The 25992-nt window shown below is 40.0% G+C and overlaps 1 protein-coding gene across 1 annotated transcript in view; it reads left to right on the top strand.

Annotated features, from left to right (window-relative positions):
• Positions 1-150: 150 nt before the first annotated feature.
• The window catches only part of mtr (5-methyltetrahydrofolate-homocysteine methyltransferase), a 28039-nt gene continuing 2197 nt past the window's right edge, over positions 151-25992 (top strand). The window contains exons 1-32 of the mRNA XM_060895050.1: positions 151-344; positions 1280-1494; positions 1786-1875; positions 2842-2911; positions 3212-3304; positions 3861-3967; positions 4177-4236; positions 5859-5953; positions 6730-6830; positions 6909-6970; positions 7790-7857; positions 10767-10846; positions 11497-11609; positions 11956-12096; positions 13205-13390; positions 13804-13983; positions 14178-14294; positions 15302-15442; positions 16033-16122; positions 16695-16847; positions 19155-19262; positions 19451-19551; positions 20176-20243; positions 20477-20597; positions 20693-20774; positions 21427-21525; positions 23711-23786; positions 23968-24123; positions 24276-24472; positions 24639-24839; positions 25455-25647; positions 25852-25964. Coding sequence (XP_060751033.1) covers positions 311-344; positions 1280-1494; positions 1786-1875; positions 2842-2911; positions 3212-3304; positions 3861-3967; positions 4177-4236; positions 5859-5953; positions 6730-6830; positions 6909-6970; positions 7790-7857; positions 10767-10846; positions 11497-11609; positions 11956-12096; positions 13205-13390; positions 13804-13983; positions 14178-14294; positions 15302-15442; positions 16033-16122; positions 16695-16847; positions 19155-19262; positions 19451-19551; positions 20176-20243; positions 20477-20597; positions 20693-20774; positions 21427-21525; positions 23711-23786; positions 23968-24123; positions 24276-24472; positions 24639-24839; positions 25455-25647; positions 25852-25964 — 3711 coding nt within the window. The 5' untranslated portion in view covers positions 151-310. The remainder of the gene's footprint in view (positions 345-1279; positions 1495-1785; positions 1876-2841; positions 2912-3211; positions 3305-3860; positions 3968-4176; positions 4237-5858; positions 5954-6729; positions 6831-6908; positions 6971-7789; positions 7858-10766; positions 10847-11496; positions 11610-11955; positions 12097-13204; positions 13391-13803; positions 13984-14177; positions 14295-15301; positions 15443-16032; positions 16123-16694; positions 16848-19154; positions 19263-19450; positions 19552-20175; positions 20244-20476; positions 20598-20692; positions 20775-21426; positions 21526-23710; positions 23787-23967; positions 24124-24275; positions 24473-24638; positions 24840-25454; positions 25648-25851; positions 25965-25992) is intronic.

Raw genomic sequence — 25992 nt, 5'->3', positions numbered from 1 at the left:
CCCTCTAGCTTTAGGACTTAACCATTTATATAATTCACTTCCTAGGTTGATCTTGTTACACAGCAGAGGATGGTGCAATAGCTCAGAAAGCCTTCGGCGCATGCGCGGTGCACAGACCTGAGCATGCGCACAAAGCGGTTAAGGCGCACGCCTCGTGTCGAGCATGCGTACAAGACAGACAGGTTTATCCACTCTAAAGAAGTCTTAACGGGGATTTAAGGACAGGACAGAGGATAAGGACAGGGTTTATAACCCAACGCTGAAGTGGCACAGATTGTTTTAGTACACGGTTAAAATTGTAGGGTTTAAAATGGGTCCTACAGTTCAGTATGAGACAGAAACAGGTAAGTGTGTGTAATGTGTGTGTAATGTGTGTGTGTGTAATGTGTGTGTAATGTGTGTGTGTGTAACACGTGTGTGTGTGTGTAACGTGTGTGTGTGTGTGTGTAACGTGTGTGTGTGTGTGTGTGTGTGTAATGTGTGTAATATGTGTGTGTGTGTGTGTGTAACGTGTGTGTGTGTGTGTGTGTGTCTGTGTAACGTGTGTTAAATACAGCTGTCAGATATATAAACATTCATCTAGGGAAACATAAACAGTGTGTGTGTGTGTGTGTATGTGTGTGTAACGTGTGTAACGTGTGTGTGTGTGTGTGTGTAACGCGCGTGTGTGTGTGTAAGTGTAATATATGTGTAACATATATGTGTGTAACGTTAACGTGTATGTGTGTGTGTGTGTGTGTGTGGGTGTTAAATACAGCTGTCAGATATGTAAACATTCATCTAGGGAAACAGAAACAGTGTGTGTGAGAGTGTGTGTGAGAGTGTGAGTGTGTGTGTAACGTGTGTGTAACGTGTGTGTAAGTGTAATATATGTGTAACATATGTGTGTAACGTGTGTCTGTGTGGGTGTTAACTACAGCTGTCAGATATGTAAACATTAATCTAGGGAAACAGAAACAGTGTGTGTGTCTCTATGTGTGTGTGTGTCTGTGTGTGTGTCTCTGTGTGTAACGTGTGTTAAATACAGCTGTCAGATATGTAAACATTCATCTAGGGAAACAGAAACTGTGTGTGTGTGTGTGTGTGTGTGTGTGTGTGTGTGTGTGTGTGTGATTCATAACAGAATGAATTAATTTATCTATTTTATTAATGTAAAAGTCAGTTACTGTCAAAAAGTACATTTGTCCTTTCCATGTTCATTAGAGGAATTGATCTAGTGTTTTTAGGCAATAACATAATCCAATATATGATGTAAAGTCTGGTTTGTGGTGTACGGTAGGAGCCAGAGCATCTTCTCTAGAGGCTGAGCTCAGAGAGACCCTGCAGAAGAGGATCATGGTCCTGGATGGGGGAATGGGTACCATGATTCAGAAGAGGAACCTACAGGAAGATGACTTTCGAGGTCAGGAGTTTCAAGATCATCCACGAAGTTTAAAAGGCAACAACGATCTGCTGAGCATCACCAAGCCTGAGGTCATCTACGATATCCACAAGGTGATTGTACGCTTGTGGTTTTTAGTTTATGACCTGGTTACTTAGTCTGTCGTTTTATCATGAATCTATAACATGTCAAATTCATGATCCTTAAGTGTGAAGTTGAGCTGTTTTTTCTTTCTTTCATTTCTTGCTTTCCTTATGCTTTTTTTCTCTTCCTGCTGTTTATCTTGATCTAAGGATCTCCTTATTAAAGGAGACTTGGCCAAAAAACCCTATCAGATGTATGATGATATAACAATTATTTTTTTCGCAATTCTGCTAATAGTTTCTTTCTTGATTTGAATGTAGGAGTACTTGCTTGCTGGAGCAGATATCGTCGAGACAAACACATTCAGCAGTACACGGGTTGCTCAGGCAGACTACGGGCTTGAGGAGCTGGTATGACACACACTAAGAGCTTTTATTGAGCTCGGCCTATGTACGGCCTTCTCCCATGAGCACTGACATGCAACATGATTTAAGATTTCATATGAATATGGCTAATAAGGACTACAAGACACTGATTAGTGATTATTCAGCTTTATGTTTTTAATTGTAGATCTTGCTTTGGATCTTTTTGTTCATGTATATTTGCATGCATTGGGTACTTGCCAGAGGAACAATATACTGTATGGCCAAAGGTTTGTGGGCACCTTGCCATCCCACACGTTTGCATACTGTACCTTGGGATAATTTACAAGAGGTGTACCATTTTATTTTTAAAGCGAGCATGAGTGAGAACGCGAAACAAATTACGACCTTACTTAATATGTAAGTCAAAACATAACGAAAAAAGGAAATAATCCCTGTTCCAATGTTTGCATACCTTTTAGATTTTAATATCTTGTATTGCCCTCTTTTAGCATCAATGATGGCATGCAGTCTTTATTAAATATTGTGCATGAGGTCCTTAATTCTCTCAGGTGGTATAGTTGCCCATTCTTCTTGGCAAAATGCCTCATGAGCTGAGAAACTCACTGACTATTTAGGCACAGACATAAATTACAATAAGGTGTGGAAACTTTCACTTTTAATAGCCATTTAAACCTCTGTTTATCAACCTGGGTGTTTATAATGTGGCCAAACCTTCAAGGATTTTTGAAACATTTGATCAGGGTTGTGAAGGTGATTTCAGGTACACAAATCCCCACAGCCACTCTCCAAAACATTAGGAAAGAAAAAGCCTTCTGTATAGAGTGGAGATTGTTATAAAAGCAAAGGGGAAAAAATTAGAATAACGTTAAAAAAGCATGTATGTCTATGGGGGTAAGATGGTGCATATGAAGCTTATAGTTAAAGAGATGTAGAGGACTTGCAGTAAGGTTTTTGTTTGATTTAATTCTGGTTTTTGTTTGATTTACTCAGGCCTATAGGCTTAACAAGGTGTCGGCGGAATTAGCCCGGAAGGCCGCTGATGAAGTTTCCGCCAAGACAGGTAGAGTTATAACCACTACCTAGGTTATACTTTTGAAAATTATAATTCTTGTTGTTATTATTATTATTATTATTATTATTATTATTATTATTATTATTATTATTATTATTATTATTATTATTTAAATACAGTAAAAGTCATTATAACATGATTGAATTAATTGAATTTAGCTAAATCTTCTGTATTTCATTGGTTAATACTAATCCTACTTTTTCATCGCACACGTGAAAGATCGGTTTTGTCAATGTGGCTAAGAGCAAAGTTATTTTAAACTGGTTTGAAACATGCCTTTATTTTCAGGTGTTAAACGGTACGTGGCTGGAGCTGTAGGTCCGACCAACAGAACTCTCTCTGTCTCGCCGTCAGTGGAAAGACCAGACTTCAGAAACATCAGTAAGATACACTGTTTTGCACAGCTTGCTTAATCAGTACTGGAATTTATCTGGACTTTGAGATAAAGAATGTTTCTCAGAACATTCTCTGCCCTGTCATAATGTCAGATTAACCTTTCACACGTACCTTTCCCAAAGCTATGGCTGTTTATGGCCATGGGAAACTGTTTGTATAACTTGTCAATCAAAACAAAACTGTAAAACTACAAACCGGTAAAACAACTGTACAAACCGGTAAAACTACTGTAGTCCTTCATTGTGTTGGAGAGTGTACTGAAATTTAACTTTACAGGCATAATCCAAAAATGTTCCGTTAAAAAAGTCAAAAAAGAGGCAGCATTGATATCCATTGTTCTATTATTATTATTATTATTATTATTATTTATTATAGTTTTTGACATGATTACTGACATTATTACGTTTATGTTTAGATCTCTGCTCATTGCACTCACAAACTTCATGTTTAGTCATCATTTCATTACATGACTGTAATTGATGTGTATAAAGTGTCATTACTTTGTGTAAGTATTTAAAAGCACTACATTTGTATGGTGTAGCATTTGATGAACTGGTTGAGGCATACACAGAGCAGGTTCAAGGACTGCTGGATGGAGGCTCTGACATCCTGCTGGTGGAAACCATCTTCGATACAGCTAATGCAAAGGTAGTTCTTTCGTTTCTTTTCTTTTTCTTTCTCTTTCTTTCTCTTTCTTTCTCTGTAGTCAATGATGTATATACAATAAGTATTCAGTTATAATTTTTTTACAACAGAGTTACAGTATAATGTTTTAATAATCTTTTTATTATTATTATTATTGTAGAAAAACCTAATCACACGCTTGAGTTCTGAAACAGAATCTCTTTCTTTTACAGGCTGCTCTGTTCGCTATTGATAAACTGTTTGAGGAGTCGTATGAACCGAGACCCATATTCGTAAGTAAAAAGACTATATTTATTTTTATTATTTATTATTTCTTTAAATAATATACATTTTTGCTGCACTCATCTACCTAATCGCTGAAAAGGTAAAAATATTTAACACTATCATATTGGGATTTGAGCTAGAGCAGGTGTTTTTTTTTGGTTTTTTTTGTGTTTGTTTTGTTAATTGTTAGAGACGTTTAAGTTGTAAATTTTTTTTAAAACTAAATTTTAGTTATAGTCCATAATATTTTTAAAGTTTTCTAGAAGTCACGTTTATACAAGCCAATTTTGAATTAACAGGGTCAGTAATTTAATAGTTTTTTTTTATTATTGTTACCTGCAGCATAAAGAGTAGTTACACACACACACACACACACTTACAGCATTTGGCAGACGCCCTTATTCAGAGCGACGTACATAAGTGCTTAAATCTCTCTCATTGGATACATTAATGATGGCTCACTAGGTTATATACTTAAGATACCATGCGTTTAAAACATTGTTCAAAGTTACAATGAAAAAGTGTCAGGTTTTTTTTATATATATATACATACAGTATATACAAATCGTCGCTGTCAGGCGGAATGCTCGTATCTCCAAAACCGTTATTTTTCAGGAAATTAAAAAAACGCCGTACCTTATCTGCAGTGCACAGGGTTTAGTCCGCGTTGCAGTGGATTGTCTTGCACTAAATTCCTGTCCTCAGACGAGCACCAGAACTAGCGGGGGTCAAGATTTTTTTTTCTTTGAGCCCAGTGTTTTGAAGACATTTACCTCAGAAGACGTGTTGATTCGTTGCGACTCTTCTTGAGGAGAAATATGCCGTGAAGCTCTCCCGCGGAGTGAGGAAGAGGTGGACAGTTGAAGTGTCCAATGGAGTTATGAGATTTGCGCTCAAGCTATTTTCAAGACTTTAGATTGGTTAATAACTTGTAAAAATAACAGACCCACGTGGGGACTGACCAATAGCATCGATATGTGAAAAAATATGAAACTGACAAAATTTGGACATACAAGGTTTCCGCCCGACAGCGACGAAATGCAAAAGATAGGGAAAGAAGTGCTAGTTGAAGTGTTGCCATATCTATCTACCTCCGCTAAACAAATGTTCCTAAATTGCATAATTATGTATTATTCAACACAATTCAGAATTATGTAAATTCAGCATTTAAAGGCCTATAATGCAGCCTTCAATCCTACCAACTTATTTTTTCAATAATAACTCAACAGTTCCCGTTAAACTGGTACCTGTAGGTCAATAAAAGTAACATGGTCTTTTTGTATTTTTTTTTTGTTATAAAATGTTTAAATGTTACAGCAGTTCTATATTATATATCAGAGTTTTATATATTTATGTAGGATTTTTAGTCTTTAAGATAACAAACAAAATTTTATAGTTCAGCAAATAATCTGAATGGTACAGTAGGTATAATATTGTATTTTTTTAATGAGTATAGTATTGGCATAGTATTCTCTCATTTGTAAACATATATAGTTGTGTTTGTGGCCATTAAAGATGAGAGAGCAAATTGGGAAGGCTACACTCACACTATTCACACTGTAGTAGACCATAAGTATGCATGGGATTCAGTCTATTCTAAGAGAGAGCTTTGTTTATGTCTGTGTTCTAGATCTCTGGAACAATTGTGGACAAGAGTGGCCGTACACTATCAGGACAGACGGGAGAGGCTTTTGTCATCAGCGTGTCTCATGTAAAGCCACTCTGGTAAGGATTTTCTATAACCCAGAGCCACAGTCATAACTGTGGACATCAGTGATTAGCTATTTGTGGTAAATAGTTAACTGATTTTTCAAAATGGGAAATAATTTATACATGACCGTATTTGTGTGGTCTTGTTATTAGCATTCAAAATGTGATGAACAGCAGATATTGCAGTGTGCAACAGTTAGGAAACGGCTAATGACAAACCAGATGACAAATCTAACCATGTTTTTCACCAAAAACATTTTTTAATTTGTAAAACATCAGCAAGGACTATCATGCTCGAACTTTAGTAGTCATATACTTGTCATCTCCTATTACCACCATTTCTCTCCTAATAGATACAATTCATAGTTGCTTTCATCAGAAGTGCACATCATCAGCATCATACTGTACAACTTACAACTAGGAATTTTCTTGCCTATTTAATTCAGTAGGCTAAATAATTACTTTGCTGACCTGCTAGTGTGCTAACTTGAATCTAGTATTACTTGAAGCTTATTAACACTTATTAGATGCCGTAACACTACATTGCTGTCTGCAGGCATGTTTATTTAACCCCGCAGGGGTCATGAATTTCACTCAAAGTAAAGGCTTGAAACATCCCTTAAAAAAAAGATGATGATGATGATGATGTGAAACCCTCAATGGGAAGTCATCAAACATTGCAGAATCACTGTCATCAACCTGCACTTCAGTTGAGCTCCAGCATTTGCATGCAATGTTTTTTCCTCCTGTGTACTAAGCATTACCATCTCTAACCCACTCCCACCCTGCAGTATTGGTTTGAACTGTGCTCTGGGAGCCACTGAAATGAGGCCATTTATCGAAGCGATCGGAAAGAGCACCGGGGCTTTCATCATATGTTACCCCAATGCAGGTAATACCTCTCTAGTTTGTGAGGCTACACTTGGGCTGTGTCTCATGATTTGATTTACCTGTGTCTGCTTTCCTCCAGGTCTCCCCAACACATTTGGAGACTATGATGAAACCCCAGAGTGCACTGCTACATATATGAAGGTGAACTATGACATTTAAAATAATCCTAAACCTTATTGCCTTATAGAATATTCTGTGTATTTGATTTAAAATCCAAAGCTCATGAAACAGTGCTTTGTTTGTTTTTCTTGCCTTCTGCTAGCTCATACATTCTGACTATTCAGAATCGAGCATTGAATAGCGCTGTGTCCGGGTATACAACGTTGGGGAGTTTAAACTTGCTTTTTCCTAATGCATAATGACGTTCCTGTGAGAACGGCTTCATTAAGAAATGCTTTATTAAATACAGAAAATATTTTTGGATGATTGTAGTAATATATTAAAATTTTTCAAAAGCATAGGCTTATTTAAGTGTTTAGATCTTAAAACAGTTTCCGGGGGTTTATTTTAATTTGATAAATCTCAGGGTTATCAGGTAATCTCAGGGTTATACTGTAAGTTTATCCAGCATTATCTTGCATAAAAAGAAATACAACGTAAACCTGGGGCTCATAAGTCATGCTAAAGGCTGAGAGACACTGGAGCAAAATTGGCTGTGCTATCACGGCGGGAGGGATGTTTAGAGTCTCCCCTATCAGTCACAGCAACACTCATGTATGTAGAAGAGGGCAGAACACCCTTTCCTCAAAGTGATACATTGCCCTGAGGTGCAACATGGCATGAGCTTTAGTTCAAAAAGATGTGGTAGAATGGGTTCATATGTCAGGGAAGAAGCACAGGTTAGCCTTCAGTAACTTGGGTCCTGGATGCTGGCTGACCATTAGAGAAAAGAAGGTTAAAAAATAAAGATAAGGCTGTAATGTAAAAATTGCTTGCTTTGCATTTCATGGCCTCACTCAGGAGTTCGCGACAGACGGTTTGGTGAATATTGTTGGTGGCTGCTGTGGAACGACACCAGACCACATACGGTAATAAAAACCTGTATGTGTTTAGTGTTTTACATGCATTTCTTATGTGTCTGTGCCGTATGTTATATTTTTAGTATTGGGAACAAAATGGGAACACGTATTAGAAAGTTCTTCTACTACCACTGTCTTTGTCGAGGCGGCTCTGTCTTTGTTGAGGCGTCTTTATGGTGTCTGTATTTTTCTAGAGGTGTCTCTATGGTGTCTCGGTCTTTGTCGAGGTGTCTGGGTCTTTGTAGAGGTGTCTCTATGGTGTCTCGGTCTTTGTCGAGGTGTCTCTATGGTGTCTTTGTCTGTGTCTTTGTCGAGGTGTCTCTATGGTGTCTCTGTCTTTGTAGAGGTGTCTTTGTAGAGGTGCCTGGGTCTTTGTAGAGGTGTCTGGGTGTTTGTAGAGGTGCCTGGGTCTTTGTAGAGGTGTCTCTATGGTGTCTCTGTCTTTGTCGAGGTGTCTCTATGGTGTCTTTGTCTGTGTCTTTGTCGAGGTGTCTCTATGGTGTCTCGGTCTTTGTCGAGGTGTCTCTATGGTGTCTCGGTCTTTGTCGAGGTGTCTCTATGGTGTCTCGGTCTTTGTCGAGGTGTCTCTATGGTGTCTCGGTCTTTGTCGAGGTGTCTCTATGGTGTCTCGGTCTTTGTCGAGGTGTCTGGGTCTTTGTAGAGGTGTCTCTATGGTGTCTCTGTCTTTGTCGAGGTGTCTCTATGGTGTCTTTGTCTGTGTCTTTGTCGAGGTGTCTCTATGGTGTCTCTGTCTTTGTAGAGGTGTCTTTGTAGAGGTGTCTGGGTCTTTGTAGAGGTGTCTGGGTCTTTGTAGAGGTGTCTGGGTCTTTGTAGAGGTGTCTGGGTCTTTGTAGAGGTGCCTGGGTCTTTGTAGAGGTGTCTGGGTGTTTGTAGAGGTGCCTGGGTCTTTGTAGAGGTGTCTCTATGGTGTCTCGGTCTTTGTCGAGGTGTCTCTATGGTGTCTCGGTCTTTGTCGAGGTGTCTCTATGGTGTCTCGGTCTTTGTCGAGGTGTCTCTATGGTGTCTCGGTCTTTGTCGAGGTGTCTCTATGGTGTCTCGGTCTTTGTCGAGGTGTCTCTATGGTGTCTCTGTCTTTGTAGAGGTGTCCTTTGTAGAGGTGTCTGGGTCTTTGTAGAGGTGCCTGGGTCTTTGTAGAGGTGTCTGGGTGTTTGTAGAGGTGCCTGGGTCTTTGTAGAGGTGTCTCTCTGGTGTCTCGGTCTTTGTCGAGGGGTGTCTATGGTGTCTCGGTCTTTGTCAAGGTGTCTCTATGGTGTCTCGGTCTTTGTCGAGGTGTCTCTATGGGGTCTCTGTCTTTGTAGAGGTGTCTCTGTCTTTGTCAAGGTGTCTCTATGTTGTCTGTCTTTGTCGAGGTGTCTCTATGCTGTCTCTGTCTTTGTCGAGGTGTCTCTATGGTGTCTCGGTCTTTGTCGAGGTGTCTCTATGGTGTCTCAGTCTTTGTCGAGGTGTCTCTGTGGTGTCTTTGTAGAGGCCTGTATGTAGAGGTGTCTCTATGGTGTCTCTGTCTATGTAGAGGTGTTTCTATGGTGTCTCTGTCTTTGTAGAGGTGTCACTGTCTATGTAGAGGTGTCTCTGTGGTGCCTTTGTAGAGGTGTCTCTATGGTGTCTCTGTCTATGTAGAGGTGTCTCTGTGGTGTCTCTGTCTATGTAGAGGTGTCTCTGTGGTGTCTCTGTCTATGTAGAGGTGTCTCTGTGGTGTCTCTGTCTATGTAGAGGTGTCTCTGTGGTGTCTCTGTCTATGTAGAGGTGTCTCTGTGGTGGCTCTGTCTATGTAGAGGTGTCTCTGTGGTGGCTCTGTCTATGTAGAGGTGTCTCTGTGGTGGCTCTGTCTATGTAGAGGTGTCTCTGTGGTGGCTCTGTCTATGTAGAGGTGTCTCTGTGGTGGCTCTGTCTATGTAGAGGTGTCTCTGTGGTGTCTCTGTCTATGTACAGGTGTCTCTGTGGTGGCTCTGTCTATGTACAGGTGTCTCTGTGGTGGCTCTGTCTATGTACAGGTGTCTCTGTGGTGGCTCTGTCTATGTACAGGTGTCTCTGTGGTGTCTCTGTCTATGTACAGGTGTCTCTGTGGTGTCTCTGTCTATGTAGAGGTGTCTCTGTGGTGTCTCTGTCTATGTAGAGGTGTCTCTGTGGTGTCTCTGTCTATGTAGAGGTGTCTCTGTGGTGTCTCTGTCTATGTAGAGGTGTCTCTGTGGTGTCTCTGTCTATGTAGAGGTGTCTCTGTGGTGTCTCTGTCTATGTAGAGGTGTCTCTGTGGTGTCTCTGTCTATGTAGAGGTGTCTCTGTGGTGTCTCTGTCTATGTAGTGGTGCTTCTATGGTGTCTGTCTATGTAGAGGTGTCTCTATGGTGTCTCTGTCTTTTGTAGTGGTGCTCCTATGGTCTCTGTCTTTGTAGAGGTGTCTCTGTCTTTGTAGAGGTGCCTCTATGGTGTCTGTCTTTGTAGATGTGTCTCTGTCTTTGTAGAGGCGGCTCTATGGTGTCTCTGTCTTTGTCGAGGCGGCTCTATGGTGTCTCTGTCTTTGTCGAGGCGGCTCTATGGTGTCTCTGTCTTTGTCGAGGTGTCTTTGTAGAGGTGTCTCTGTCTTTGTAGAGGTGTCTCTGTCTTTGTAGAGGTGCCTCTATGGTGTCTGTCTTTGTAGATGTGTCTCTGTGGTGTCTCTGTCTATGTAGAGGTGTCTCTGTGGTGTCTCTGTCTATGTCGAGGCGGCTCTATGGTGTCTCTGTCTTTTGAGGTGTCTCTATGGTGTCTCTGTCTTTGTAGAGGCGGCTCTATGGTGTCTCTGTCTTTGTAGAGGCGGCTCTATGGTGTCTCTGTCTTTGTAGAGGTGTGTCTATCTTTGTAGAGGTGTCAGACTTTCATACTGAACCTTTGATAATGTGTGTATTTGTATTTCTGATGCAGGGCGATTGCTGAGAAAGTGAAACCATGCCAGCCCAGAGTTCCTCCAACAGACGTGTTCAGCGATTACATGCTGCTTTCTGGTAAACTGCATATCAGTGTGTTTATGAAGGCTTTCAACCATTTCTAGTATCTTTGTTACACACTAGCAACGTTTTGAGAAATTTGAAGACAGCTGGATATTATAATACTGAGTGTATTATTATTCATAATTCCTCATACAGAATATCTTAAGTCATTTATAAATGAGTGTAGAAGTCCAACAATGGTTGTGTGGCACTCTTTAGGATTTGAACTTGAATGATATTGAAAGAAGAACTGGAGTTTAGGCTGCACAAATTATTGCACACACATTTTTGTAACAAAGCAACAAAGTATTTTCATCGCAGAACAGATTATGTTGTAGGCTGCCTTGTTCCTTGGAAAACATGAGATTTAATTGAAACTGGAGTTTGGAGGCTGCAGTAGATATGTGTAGAGCAAGTTCTGTCTCTTTAATGTAGCAGAGCCTACTATAATTCCGTTACTGTTTAGTGTATGTCCTATCTTTATTCCCAAACAAGAAACGGGTACTAATAACTCGCGGGTGTGATGGAGACATGGCTGGAGGAAGAGCCCAAGAAAAGGAGTTGAACAGGGAATCGCATTTTAGGCCTTATGACGTTTAAGACAGAATATTTTATTTTTGTGTTATTACAAACATGTTAACATGATTCGGGCATTGTATTGTCAGGTCTGGAGCCATTTCGAATCGGGCCGTACACCAACTTTGTCAACATCGGTGAGCGCTGCAACGTGGCTGGTTCACGCAAGTTCGCCAAACTCATCATGGCTGGGAATTATGAGGTAAAGTTTAATGAAGATATTGTTATTGTCATCGCAGTGCATTAATACACGCGTTTTATGTTTCAGTTTCTTATCTCAGTAACAGTGTAGCACTAGTTTAGAATTTGTCCTTGTAGCTGCAGCAGGTCCTTTACCACAATATCAAATCTCTGCATGATGTTGTCTTTAATATATGCCGTTACCTACATATATTACAAGGACGCTAAGCTACATGCTTTTTTCTGTAAATGTTACACAACATAACTCTGACTCGTATCTTTTGTCATGTATGTTATTGTTGCGTTTGTCTGTATTTTAACTGTGTGTGTGTGTGTGTGTGTGTGTGTGTGTGTGTGTGAATTGGCAGGAGGCTTTAAGTATAGCTAAAGCACAAGTAGAAATGGGTGCTCAGGTCCTGGATATCAACATGGATGAGGGGATGCTGGAGGGACCCGTTGCCATGGCACGCTTCTGCAAACTCATTGCCTCTGAGCCTGACATTGCCAAAGTAACGCTTGCTCTTTAAAAAAATTTTAGAGTAACTTATAGTGTAAAGGGCAACAGTTATAGGATTTTAATAGGTTTTTCTTATAGGATTATATGGCTGTGTTTATCTGAATTGAGTTAGATGGATGAACCATTATTCACAGTGAAAATACTTTTGTTATAAGGACAGTGATAAACAGGAATAATCTGAGAAATAGCTTTGATTCAAGAGGTAAAAATAATCATATCCCAGTAATATAATACCGTAATTTCCGGACTATTGGGCGCACCTGAATATAAGCCTCACCCACTGAATTTTGGAAAAAAATTATTATTTTGAACATAAATAAAAGTCGCACATGTCTATAAGCCGCAGGTGCCTACAGGTAGACTGAAACAAATTAACTTTACACAGGCTTTAATGAAACATGGCTTGTAACAAAAAATAAAAAATTAGCAGTAAACAGTAGCCTACCAAGAAACTCATTGGTCACTATCTTCCTCCTCCTGTGCACTGAAACCACTGAAGTCATCTCCTTCGGTGTCTGAGTTAAAGGTGGGGTCTCCGATGTTTAAGAAATGCTTCAGAAAACTGAGTCGGGACCACAGTAAAAATCAAAACAAACATGTAGCCAATGAGCAGAAAGGGGCGGGGCTTGTCAACAGGGAGGAGAGAGTGTTCAGTGCGCATGTGTGACATTAGCAGAAAGCGGTTTTAACATTGACATGGAGGATAAAAACAAAGAAAGAAAGTGAAGAAAGGCTTACGATAAGGTAAGAAGTAGGACGTGTTAATATAGGATCAGCTTTCCAGGGCTGGAGAAATCCATATATTAGCGCGTCATTGTTTAAGCCGCAAGGTTCAAAGCCTGGGGAAAAAAGTTGCGGCTTATAGTCCGGAAAATACGGTAGAAGTCGGAAATACGGAAGTCGATATTATATGAATAAATAGAGAAATAAAAAACAGTAAATAGAAAATAGTGAAAGAATAATTTATGACTTTTTCAAGCATTTGATGTTAGAATGGTAACATTATCCGGCAATTTAGGAGATTTTTCTTTTTTGTATAGAAACCTGTCCAAATCTCAGTTTAACCCAGTGTGTGTACTCGTTTTTCTGCTGGTATGTAGGTACCTCTGTGTATCGACTCGTCCAATTTCGCAGTGATCGAGGCAGGTCTGAAGTGCTGCCAGGGCAAATGCATTGTCAACAGTATCAGCCTGAAGGAGGGAGAAGAAGCCTTCCTCAGACAAGCCAAACAAGTGCATCGCTACGGAGCCGCCGTCGTCGTTATGGCCTTCGATGAAGAAGGGCAGGTCAGTGCATGCCATCAGTATGTGACACTGAACAATTTATAAAACAAAGCGTTTATTAGTTTTAGGGTTTTTTTTTTAAAGGCGCTTCTCTATATGTATTATACGTCATTTTATACAACAATTTTATTATTATTATTATTCACACTGGATTTCATTCTTCCCTGTTTTTAAAATATGATTTTATTTTGCATTAAATGCAAGTTTAGTTTTATTTGGTAGTTTTGCCTCATTTGTAACCTTTTTTTCAAATCACTTTTGAGCAGTAATGACCGGTCAGCAAAAACGCTATCCTTCACAGAGACTAATACAGATATTTTACTCAAAATATATAAGCCTTATTTTGATTGCTAACAGAAATGCTTGTAAAAGTACCTCAGTTCATTTAGGAAATTATGCTTGTGTTCTTTTTTTAGGCTACTGAAATCGATCAGAAGGTTCAGATCTGCACAAGAGCCTATCACCTCCTTACTAAAAAGGTGGGGTTTAACCCCAACGATATTATCTTTGACCCCAACATCCTGACCATCGGCACCGGCATGGAGGAGCACAACTTGTACGCTATCAACTACATCAAAGCCACACGGGCTATAAAGGTAGAACAGTAAAGATAGACATCACTCTAGTTTACACAGCGTTCTTCTTTACCTGATGTAGCTGATCAGGGAGGAGCGTTATAACTCAAATTAGCTGCCAGTCATTATTTCTGTCACTTGGTGCAAAATAGTTTTTCTAAATGTGCTGTAAATAAAAAAATGATACAAATAATTTAATCTCTGTCTGTCTGTAGGAAACTTTACCTGGAGCCCGAATCAGTGGTGGTCTGTCTAACTTGTCCTTCTCTTTTCGAGGCATGGAGGCCATCAGGGAGGCCATGCATGGAGTTTTCCTTTACCACGCTATAAAGGTACAAACCCTCTTCTCGTAAACCATGTGATCTTACCAGAGTTCATCACTTGGCACTGAGCTGGATTTTGTCTTGCTTATGAGCGAAACAATGCTTCATGTTGTCCGCAGTCTATTTCACACACCTTTTTTATTCAAGAACATCTACTTTTAAAAAAAAAATTAAAAACTCTAATAGAACAGACTGGTGGTTTGGGCAAACACGGCATCTTGATTCAGTTGAACACAGACCCAAGTTGTCTCAAATAGTGTAATAAACATACATGTATACTGTACACTATATAAATATACAGTATGTAGAACCTAATTTGAGTTTTGCAGTACATTGAACCGCATCTTGTGCCAATGAACCGTCAGAACAACCTTCAAGCTTCAACCTTTATAACATTTCCAAATTAAACATTTTGCCCCTTAGTTGAATCTGCAATGTAGCAACATTCCCACTCTGTAGGATCTCTTTTCAGTAAATGATGAGTACAGCGTGCTCTAGTGGCCATGACTGCTTAGTGCAAAATGGGACTAAGAATCTCTCTTTTACAGTTTTACTTAAACATGGCACAAAACCACTTATTTTTTTCTCTGATACGGAAGTCTTGTGTAAGCTTTGAGCCAGCTAATATTTATTTCAATTTAATTATTTTTTATTTAAAAGTTACCAAAAATTTGTAATTTTTAAAAAAAAAATATATAATCCCAGCCTTTGCCGATATGTTTTCTCTTATGTGATATGCCATTTTTTTGTAGTATTAGCTTTACACTGGTACTGGGTATTGATACTGGGTGTATACTGGATACTATAGTTTTAGTGTATCACCTGGGTATTAATAGTGCACTCTGCTCACACTTACGACAGTACGTCAAGTATACAGTTTGTGCTACATATAAGAAGGGTTATTCCACTTTAAAATTGTTCTTCTGAAGCTACGTTTCCTTTAGACAGATCGGCAATCTTTAATGCATCCTGGATTTTCATTGCTAAAACGTGCTTGTCTGTTACGCCCCCTGCAGGAAGGGATGGACATGGGGATCGTGAATGCAGGTTCTCTGCCTGTGTATGATGACGTTGATAAAGAGCTGCTCCTGCTGTGTGAAAATCTCATCTGGAACCGAGACCCAGAGGCCACAGAAAAGCTTCTTCTGTATGCTCAGGTATTCTCTTCCAGAGGAGTCCATTCAAAGCACAAGACTGCAAACACACCTATTTATTTATTTATTTATTTATTTATTTATTTATTTATTTATTCATTCATTCATTTTCTACCGCTTATCCAAACTACCTCGGGTCACGGGGAGCTTGTGCCTATCTCAGGCGTCATGGGGCATCAAGGCAGGATACACCCTGAATGGAGTGCCAACCCATCGCAGGGCACACACACACACTCTCATTCACTCACACAATCACACACTACAGACAATTTTTCCAGAGATGCCAATCAACCTACCATGCATGTCTTTGGACCGGGGGAGGAAACCGGAGTACCTGGAGGAAACCCCCGAGGCACGGGGAGAACATGCAAACTCCACACACACAAGGTGGAGGCGGGAATCGAACCCCCAACCCTGGAGGTGTGAGGTGAACGTGCTAACCACTAAGCCACCGTGCCCCCATTTATTTATTTACTTACTTATTTATTTATTTATTTATTTATTTATTTATTTATTTATTTAATGTACTTACTTCACTATGTTAGCATTGTATTAAAAGATTAAGCTTTAGAAATGTACCTTTTTGTCTTTAGAACAATGTTAAAGGAGGGAAGAAGGTGATTCAGACAGATGAGTGGAGAAAAGGAAGTGTGGAGGAGAGATTGGAGTATGCACTTGTCAAGGTATTATTGTGTGCACATTTCTCATGCATCAAACGTTAATGAGCAGTTTGCATGGCTGGGTCAGTGATCCATTGCAGACGAACTGAACACTTAATGCAGTGTCTTGATATTGCTGAGTGACCTGCAGCTCTGGGTCATCTAATGTCAAAGTTGTCTATATTACATAACCTTTAACACATTTAGCAAGCAGTAATTAGCAAAAGTAGCAAACTTGGCTTTTGCACAATACAAGGGTTTTCTTAACCATAGCTTATATCATAATTGCGTGAAACTATATTACGTTTACGGCAGATGCCCTTATTCAGAGTGACTTACATTTGTATGTTTTTATACAAGTGAACGATTGAGTGTTAAGGGCCGTGCACAGGGGCCCAGTAGGGGCAGCTTGGTATTCGAACTCAAAACCTTCCAATCAGTAGTCCAACACCCAAACACTAGGCTACCACATCCCTGCTATAATATAATATAGAATATCAAAACTTGACTGAACAAAAGTTAAATTTGACTTAATTTACCTCTGTAGGACCTTTTGAAACCTCTCTCTCTCTCTGTGTGTGTGTGTGTGTGTGTAGGGAATAGAGAAGTTTATAGTCGAGGACACAGAGGAGGCTCGAGCTCAGACAGATCGCTATTCCCGAGCACTCCACATCATCGAGGGGCCGCTCATGAATGGCATGAAGACCGTGGGAGATCTATTTGGAGCTGGCAAGATGTTCCTGCCACAGGTAGTGCACACACACAAAAGCACTAGCGCACACACACACACTTGACATTTGATTATAGCCTTTATCCCACACTCTAAATCTGTCACCATAAACGACAACACGGATATATGAATATGGTACAGCAGTATATCTTACTCCATATCAGTGTAGATTTCAGACAGAAGGTTATCATGATAACCTAATCAATAATCAATCGTCTTAATCTTAACAAGCTTCATATTTTATCCTGAACACACTTTGTCTTGAAAGAGTATAAAAAGCAAACACTACTTGCAATATAATAAATGCCCGAGTTCCGACACTAAGCCACACAAACTCCTTTGAAGACATTAGAAGATCTTCTTTAATCCTTTTAGATACTTTAGAAATGTCAAAGCATTTGTTTACACAGATGTTGGTGTTTAGATTTAGATTTATCTGTAATTTAATGTAACTTGTAATGTCCTGTTGAGATTTTGTCTTTTTCTGTTTTGGGAGCCGTAGGGGTTTAGCAGAGAAAATGGTAATGAGAAATTTCTATATTAAAGACCTACCAATCATACAGCAAAAGCCTTAGAAAAAAGGAACGTCTTCAGTTGTCCTTTAAAACTACCCAAAGAGGGAGCCGATTTCAAAGACAACAGAAGCCCGTTCCATAACACAGGAGCTGCCACGTAGAATGCACGATCTCCACTCCTCCTCAACCATGGAACAGACAACAACATATCGTCGCTGTCGGGCGGAATCCTCGTATCTCCAAAACCATTATTTTTCAGGAAATTAAAAAAACACCGTACCTTATCTGCAGTGCACAGGGTTTAGTCCGCGTTGCAGTGGATTGTCTTGCGCTAAATTCCTGTCCTCAGACGAGCACCAGAACTAGCGGGGGTCAAGATTTTTTTTCTTTGAGCCCAGTGTTTTGAAGACATTTACCTCAGAAGACGTGTTGATTCGTTGCGACTCTTCTTGAGGAGAAATATGACGCGAAGCTCTCCCGCGGAGTGAGGAAGAGGTGGACAGTTGAAGTGTCCAATGGAGTTATGAGATTTGCGCTCAAGCTATTTTCAAGACTTTAGATTGGTTAATAACTTGTAAAAATAACAGACCCACGTGGGGACTGACCAATAGCATCGATATGTGAAAAAATATGAAATTGACCAAATTTGGACATACGAGGTTTCCGCCCGACAGCGACGATATGCTCATTTGCTCTCAAAGAGTGAGAAGATTTGTATGGGCTCAACATAGCCTTTATGTAGTCAGGAGCCTGTTGATGTAAGGCCTTATACACAATGATCAGGACCTTGTATTCTATCCTATATAACACCGGAAGCCAGTGTAAAGAAATTAACACAGGTGTTATGTGATCCCTCTTCTTAGTGCCAGTTAAAAGCCTAGCAACAGCGTTTTGAACATACTCAAGGCGAGCTATGAGAGATGCATTCAAACCCAGGTATAGGGCATTACAATAGTCCATCCTTGTAGAAATAAAAGCAACAGATTCCAAATCTTTTCTGGAAAGAATAGATTTCAGCTTGGACAACTTCCTTAACTGATAAAAGGATGATTTCACCACAGCATGTACTTGTCGGTCAAAGCAAAGTTGTGTGTCAAAAATGACACCCAGGTTCCTAACATAACCATTTATGCTGGGAGAAAAATCCACACTCACAAACAGATTTCCCGCAGACTGTTTGTTTCCAAAAACCATAATCTCAATTTTATTTTCATTTAATTGACTGCATGCTGACTGAGAGCACAGTAAATTCAAACATTTATACCAGCACCATACAAACCACTGGTGCTGGTTCGAAGTTGGCCTTCTAAGAACCGGTTTGCCTTTCCATGGGCTAGAGAGCCGTCACAGAGCCGAGTCTGACGTCACTGTATACGTCTCATCTTTCCCAGCAACGTTGGCGCAGCAGCAAACACAAACACAACATCAACAATGGCGGATGTTGCTTTACTGTTAATGCTCATTGCTTTGCAAACCTACATTGCCATCCAAACCCGGCGAATCCTGGTTTGAAATGATTTAAAAATGGTGCTAACGTCAGTTCTGTATTGTCTTGTTGGTCACAGTAACCCCGCCCACAGCCCCTGACGCAAGCGGTTCTTAAGTCTAGACCAGCAATGTTTTTGTGCTACTTAAGAACCACTTTTCCTGCTTCAGAGCCAGTGCTTTGGGTGTCGGAAAAGAAAGAACTGATTTTAAATTAGGCTCTGGCTCCGAACCAGCACTCGAACTGCCTCGGTGGAAAAGGGGCATATGTCATTGTCAGTCCTGTGCTGTGATTGCTGGTCTAACCAGAGTGTGTTTGTGTTCAGGTGATTAAATCAGCTCGTGTAATGAAGAAAGCAGTGGCCTATCTGATTCCCTTTATGGAGAAAGAGAGGGAAGAGATGATGGCTATATCTGGAGTGCCTGATGATTCGGTGAGTTATCACACATTTACACACTGTTTACTAGTGAAATTGTACACGTCCTTACTGTACAGTGAGATTTTTTTTTTTTAAAGGTGTGCTTACTGTTTTACGCCGTTTACTCGCTTTGTGATATTCAGTACTCCTAGATCACCCAAACCATGGCTGAGGTCTCACTGTGTGTATTTGCATCTGTGCAGGATCCTTATCAGGGCACAATAGTTCTGGCTACGGTAAAGGGGGACGTCCATGACATCGGCAAGAACATTGTGGGAGTTGTGCTGGGATGCAACAACTTTCGGTATGTAGCTCACCAGAGGGGGGAGTAAGTCACACATGTGCAAGTCACAAGTAAGTCTCAAGTCATGAACGTCAAGTCAAAGTCAAGTCGAGTCTTTTTTTTAATATTTGTCAAGCAAGTGTCAAATTTGTGACTTAAGTCTGACTCGAGTCAAGTCGAGTCCCCCATCTCTGAATCATTTAAATCAAGTCCGTGTCAAGTCTCAAGTCATGAACGTCAAGTCGAGTCTTTTTTAATATTTGTCAAGCAAGTGTCAAATTTGTGACTTAAGTCTGACTCGAGACTTGACTCGGACTTGATTTAAATGATTCAGAGATGGGGGACTCGACTTGACTCAAGTCATGAACGTCAAGTCGAGTCTTTTTTTTAATATTTGTCAAGCAAGTCTCAGATTTGCGACTTAAGTCTGACTCAAGTCAAGTCATATGCCTCGAGTCCCGCATCACTGTAGCTCACCAAATAGAAATGTGTTAATGACGGTAAAAGACGGTAAAAGTTAAGAGATGCGCACTGAGAGAATTTACCCACACGTCCGTTGTGTAAACGTACATAAACAATGTGTAAACAAGGAACTAAACAAAAGCTAGAAATATCTCAGTGGAAATTATGTTTCTTTCCATGTAGGGTGATCGATTTAGGAGTGATGATTCCATGTGATCAGATCCTGAAAGAGGCCGTTGACAAGAAAGCAGGTAGAGAATATTTTATTCAGTACTGACAAGAACTTAGAGGAAGAAGCAAGACATGTTGGTTGTTTGTTGATCTTGTTTTTTCTTTTATTTTTGCTCCTGAGCTACAAATCTAATGTAGCTAATGAATAATGGAAGTCTGTTTTAAACAATATTGTTTCCAAGAATAAGAACTCAAATCCTCATTCTTGCTTCAGGTGAAAGATAAGCATCTGAGCTCTTCTGTTTGTGTGTAGATATTATCGGTTTGTCGGGCCTCATCACTCCGTCCCTTGACGAGATGATTCATGTAGCAAAGGAGATGGAACGTCTGGGCATGAAAACCCCTCTGCTGATCGGAGGAGCCACAACATCAAAGTCAGTCCTGATATTCAGTTCTGAATCAGCATTCAAAGCAGCAGTGATAAGATCTAATGGTGTGTGTGTGTGTGTGCATGTGTTTGTGAGAACAGGACTCACACAGCAGTAAAGATTGCCCCTCGATACACGTCTCCTGTCATTCATGTTCTCGATGCGTCTCGTAGTGTCGTCGTGGTAAGCTTTCCTTTTGTCTACTGTTATTTTCATAACCAATGTATTTATTATTAGATTTCATTGTGTTGAGAAACTGGTACAAGATTTTCCTTTGTGATCAGAAAAGTGTTATATTTATTATAATGTACACACATAACGCACACGTATACGTACATATATTTACTTCTATGTAAATCAAACAAACTAAATCAAATCCTGTAGCTTTTTCTGAAATACTCCGCTGATAAAGAACTTACAGTACCAGAAAGCAACTGGCAGATGCTCAAGACTGTGATTGGTTGGAAAATAATAGCAGGTAGTTCACTGGCCAAAGGAGGAAGTGCAAATTAAACCTGGCACTTTCTGCTCATTAAAGCACCTTATTTACTGATGAGTCATTGAGGATAAAAATAGCTGACTCGTTCATGGTTTTCTCAGTGGTGTTTGAGAACTGGAAGGTGAGCAGAGCCAAAACAGCTCTGCGATGAAAACGCGTACCTTCCCGGAAAGAAACGAATAAAAATATAATTAGTAGTAATTACACAAGCTTTGATATAGTGTTTGACTTCCGATTAAATTCTTTCATTAATGATTATTGTATGAGAAATGAAAAGTTTCCTGATAGAACGCGTGATGTGTGTTTGTTTGTGTGTGTGCGTGTGTGTGTCTGCAGTGTTCGCAGCTGTTGGATGAAGGGATATGTGAGGATTTCTTCGAGGAGGTAACAGAGGAGTATGAAGAGATCAGGCAGGATCACTACGACTCTCTTAAGGTTTGGTTGCAGTGCTTATGGAAATAGTTTCCCTCTGGGAGCAGGACAGACAAACAGACCTTCTTTCATTGTTGCCTTTTGTTTATAACACACGCCATCCTATAGCTTTATTTATACTAAGGATAAAGACATTTTATGCATAATACACTACTGTTCATACGTTTGGGATCACTTGGAAATGTCCTTATTTTCCAAAAAAGAACCCCAATTTGTATAAAAACAAATTAATTAGGTGTTTTTTAAAGTAACCTCTACATTGTCACAAAGAGGAAAAGTTATAAGGAAACATTGGTCCTCTGTTTTAGTCTCATGTTAAGTTTGCTAATTCAGGTTAATCATTTTATAAGGCTGATTTGATTATTCGAAAACCCTTTTGCAGTCGTGCTAGCACAGGTGAAAAACTGCAGGGTTTCCCGCAGAAAATTTGTTAGTTAAGGCGGTAGGGGACGGCGATTCTTTGTGAGATAGACCACAGACTCTGTACTACATTTAACAATTATTTATTTAACACTAAATATACAATTTAAATAACATATAATAATAAATAAGAGAGTGCAAAACAACATTCAAAATTTTGCGGCCATGCGTTTTATCACCCAGCTAGTTATCCTCCAGACAGTGACGGACCACGTCTGTCTCTCATTTCGGCCGTGTGGCCCGTGTGCCCGCAAGCGGTGTGAAGCGCGTCCGCGCTATTCTCCGAGATGCACTTGATGGCTTTTTGTGCAGCGGATTTTTTTTTTTGGACGACCTAGTTAAGGCGGTAGGGTTTCCCAGCTTAGGCGGGCCGCCCGAACTGCAAAGTGCTGCGGGAAACCCTGAACTGTGATACTGATAAATGTAGTAATAAGTGGCCCTCGTTAGGTTAGTTTAGTATCAGGAGCATCATGAGTTGTGGGTTTGTTTACAGGCTGAAATGGACAGAAAGAAAGAACTTGCTTTCTTTTCATGGTAAAAACTTCTAGAATAAAAGCCTTTATTTTGTCACATTTTTCTTTGCATATCCCAACTTTGGATGTTGGGGTCAGAGCACAGGGTCAGCCATGATACAGCACTCTGGAGCAAAGAGAGTTAAGGGCCTTGCTCAAGAGCCCAACAGTGGCAGCTCAGCAGTGCTGGGGCTCGAACCCCAATCTTCTAATCAACAACCCAGAGCCTTAACCACTTGAGTCACCACTTTTTTAAAAAAATAAATAAATAAATAAAAAAAATCCTACCTTCATAAAACCAGGTTTTAACCAGAACCGGGCTTCGGTGCACAACTAAAAAAAGAGGAAATTTCTAAGTGATCGCAAACTTTTGAACAGTATTGTAGCTGGCACCTGTACATTCTATATAACCTTTTGTCTCTAATTTCACCAAAGCCAAAGCCTGAGCACTAGGGAACATTTTCACAAGGATGATAAATGCTTGTGACGAGTCATTGTTTCAAGCTTAGATATTTATGACTGATATTAGCCAACTATCAAATCCAATGTGCGGCGAAACGCTGATGTTATAAATGTCAAAGACAACAGATGTATGTGTAAGGCTTGGAACATTCATCAGGTGATGACAGAATGTACATGAAATATATACTGCTACTGCTGGGCTATTTTATCCTTTACTGAAGTATCGTGCTTTATATTCACACTAGCCATCAACACGTGTCACTGCTGCTAATTTCTTGTGAGCACGTAGCAATTGCTATCGTCTTGTCAGGCTTTTTTTCCATTCTTTTTCATAGACTTCATAATGTTATCCTTGGTTAAGTTGTATTTTTAAATAGAAATGTGGTTCATTTGGGGCTAAACACAGGTAAGAATATCTTCATATATTAGCTACTGGGTTGCCTCTAGGCATAATATCTCTGGAAATTCAATTCAAATGTTGCTTCCTGCTGTTCCTTCCTCTTGGCTCCATGTCTAGTGTGAAAAAAAGGTTAACTTTCTCAAATTGCTCAAATAACAATATTAGACCTGCTCTGGTAACATTTAATTAACATTACTGATGTATATATAGTTTGTGCCACCCCATCCGAGACCCATTATAGTATTCACTTCAGCGTATAATTACAGTGTCAAAAATCAGATTAGAATAGGTTTGGGCTCTCTTAATAAAGCCTCTGATTGAGGTCATGTAAATGTTTGAGATTGTTTTGATGCTTGCTATTTAGTGCATATGTTTTTTTTACCTGCTCTTACAGGATAGACGGTACATGTCTCTTGCACAGGCAAGGGAAAAAGGCTTACACATCGACTGGCACTCCCAGCCACCACCAGGTATCCGTTAAATTTGCCCTCAGGGCACCTTTTGATAAATAAAAAAAAAGAATTTAAATGATCTCCGAATATCCGGTGGATTCTTTGATTGTAAGTTGGCTTAATTTCGCTAAGTTCTCCACCCTAACCCAGTCACAGGTTAAGACAAGAGCGAATGATGGCTCGCTTTGTTTTCGTGTAGTTCAGCCACAGTTCCTGGGCACTCGTGTGTTCGACACATATGACCTGAGGAAGCTGGTGGACTTTATTGACTGGAAGCCCTTCTTTGATGTGTGGCAGCTGAGGGGGAAATATCCTAACCGGGGGTACCCCAAAATCTTTAATGATAAAACTGTGGGTAAGGGAAAATATTTAAAAAGGAAATTACTTCATTGAGATATTGTTAAACAATAAATAAATAAATAACACATTTTTGCTAAAGGTAAAAAAAAAGTTCTGCACATGCGAGTAACATTAACGTGTTTTGTGTGTGTGTGTGTGTGTGTGTAGGAGAAGAGGCCAGACGTGTGTTTGACGATGCTCTGAGGCTTTTGAACAGGCTGATTGACAGTAAAGGTCTGCAAGCAAGAGGCATTGTGGGCTTCTGGCGTGCACAAAGCCACAAGGATGACATTCTTGTATACACTGATGATGTCACTCCAACCTTATCTAACCATACTGCTACCTTCTCCGGGCTTAGGCAGCAGGTGACCTTACACTAAGATTTCACAAACGTTTGTGTTGAGATGACTGTAAAGTGAGGATAACAATGTTTTATTACAATTAAATCACTGGTATGGATCAAATAGGGAGAAAATCCACCCATGCTTTACAGGAATATTTGAACGTTGTGCGTTTTTCCGTCCTGTGCAGGCAGAGAAAGACTCCGCGAGTTCGGAGCCGTACCTCTGTTTGGCAGATTTTGTCGCTCCGTTGGAAAGCAGAGTGCAGGACTACGTGGGACTCTTTGCTGTTGCTGTGTTTGGTGCCGAAAAGCTCAGCCAAGATTTTGAGCGGCAAGGCGACGATTACAGCAGCATCATGGTGAAAGCTCTCGCTGACAGACTTGCAGAGGTAATGTATAACCTCCACATACACAGCGCTCATGGTTTAGACCAGAGGTTCTGGACCTGTGGATAGAGCTGTACAAAAGTAAACCTATATTTAACTAAGTAAAACCAAACATTTAATATGATAAAAGGATGTGACCTTTTATCAAAGTTTAAACCTCACAGCAATGCATAAAAATTAATCTGGTGTTTGGGAATGACTTTGAAAGTTTGAAACAAATCTTCAAAAAGCAGAAAACCTGATCTGTTTTATACAATCTTTCTGTTTTAAATAACAGCAGCTTCATCGTTTTTACACAATCTGCTTTCTCGAAATAATCCTATAAATGCTGCAAAAAATACAAACTTTATAAAGCTTAGAGAGACAATTAAAAAGACCTGAACTGACATGCTGACCAACGTATGGTTTAATCAGATGTATCGCTGTTTGTTCTTTGTATGGCTCATTATTTATACACCACACTTGTTGTTTTATGCAGCCCTTGTCATTGTCACTGTGTTGTAAATTCTAAATTCCGGATGCTTCATATTTCTTCCTAGTGTATATGGGTAGGAGGAAGAGGAGGAGGAGGAGGAGGAGGATGATGTAATACATTTACGATGATTGGTTGTTTGGCAGGCGTTTGCTGAGGACCTCCATGCCCGTGTGAGGAGGGAGTTTTGGGGTTACATTGAGGAGGGAGGTCTGCTGGCCAGCGACCTGCACAAGCTGCGTTACTCTGGCATTCGGCCTGCTCCAGGCTATCCTAGCCAGCCTGACCATACCGAGAAACGCACCATGTGGAGACTCGGCCAAATTCAGGAGAAAACTGGTACGCAAGTGTACAAAAGGAATACTAATATTTCTGTTGGTGAATGCAAGGCGGTGTCAATGTGGCACAGTGATCTCTTTGGGAATGAGCTAATAAATGTGTTTTTTTTTCTTTTGTCCAAAATATAAGACTATTTTCCAAGAAAGTTATTTTAGGTTTTACTATATTGTGCTGACAAGGTTTGGTTTCTTGCTCTGTTTTAAGGTATTGGTCTAACTGAATCACTTGCCATGACTCCAGCTGCGGCTGTATCCGGTCTTTACTTCTCCAACCCCAAATCCACATACTTTGCTGTTGGCAAGATCACCAAAGAGCAGGTACGATTCAGAATATTACATAACGCTA

This window comes from Tachysurus vachellii, chromosome 2 (assembly GCF_030014155.1).
Source record: "Tachysurus vachellii isolate PV-2020 chromosome 2, HZAU_Pvac_v1, whole genome shotgun sequence".
NCBI classification, from domain to species: Eukaryota; Metazoa; Chordata; class Actinopteri; order Siluriformes; family Bagridae; genus Tachysurus; species Tachysurus vachellii.
The sequence above is the reverse complement of the archived record's forward strand: the minus strand, read 5'-3'. Positions and strand labels throughout refer to the sequence as shown.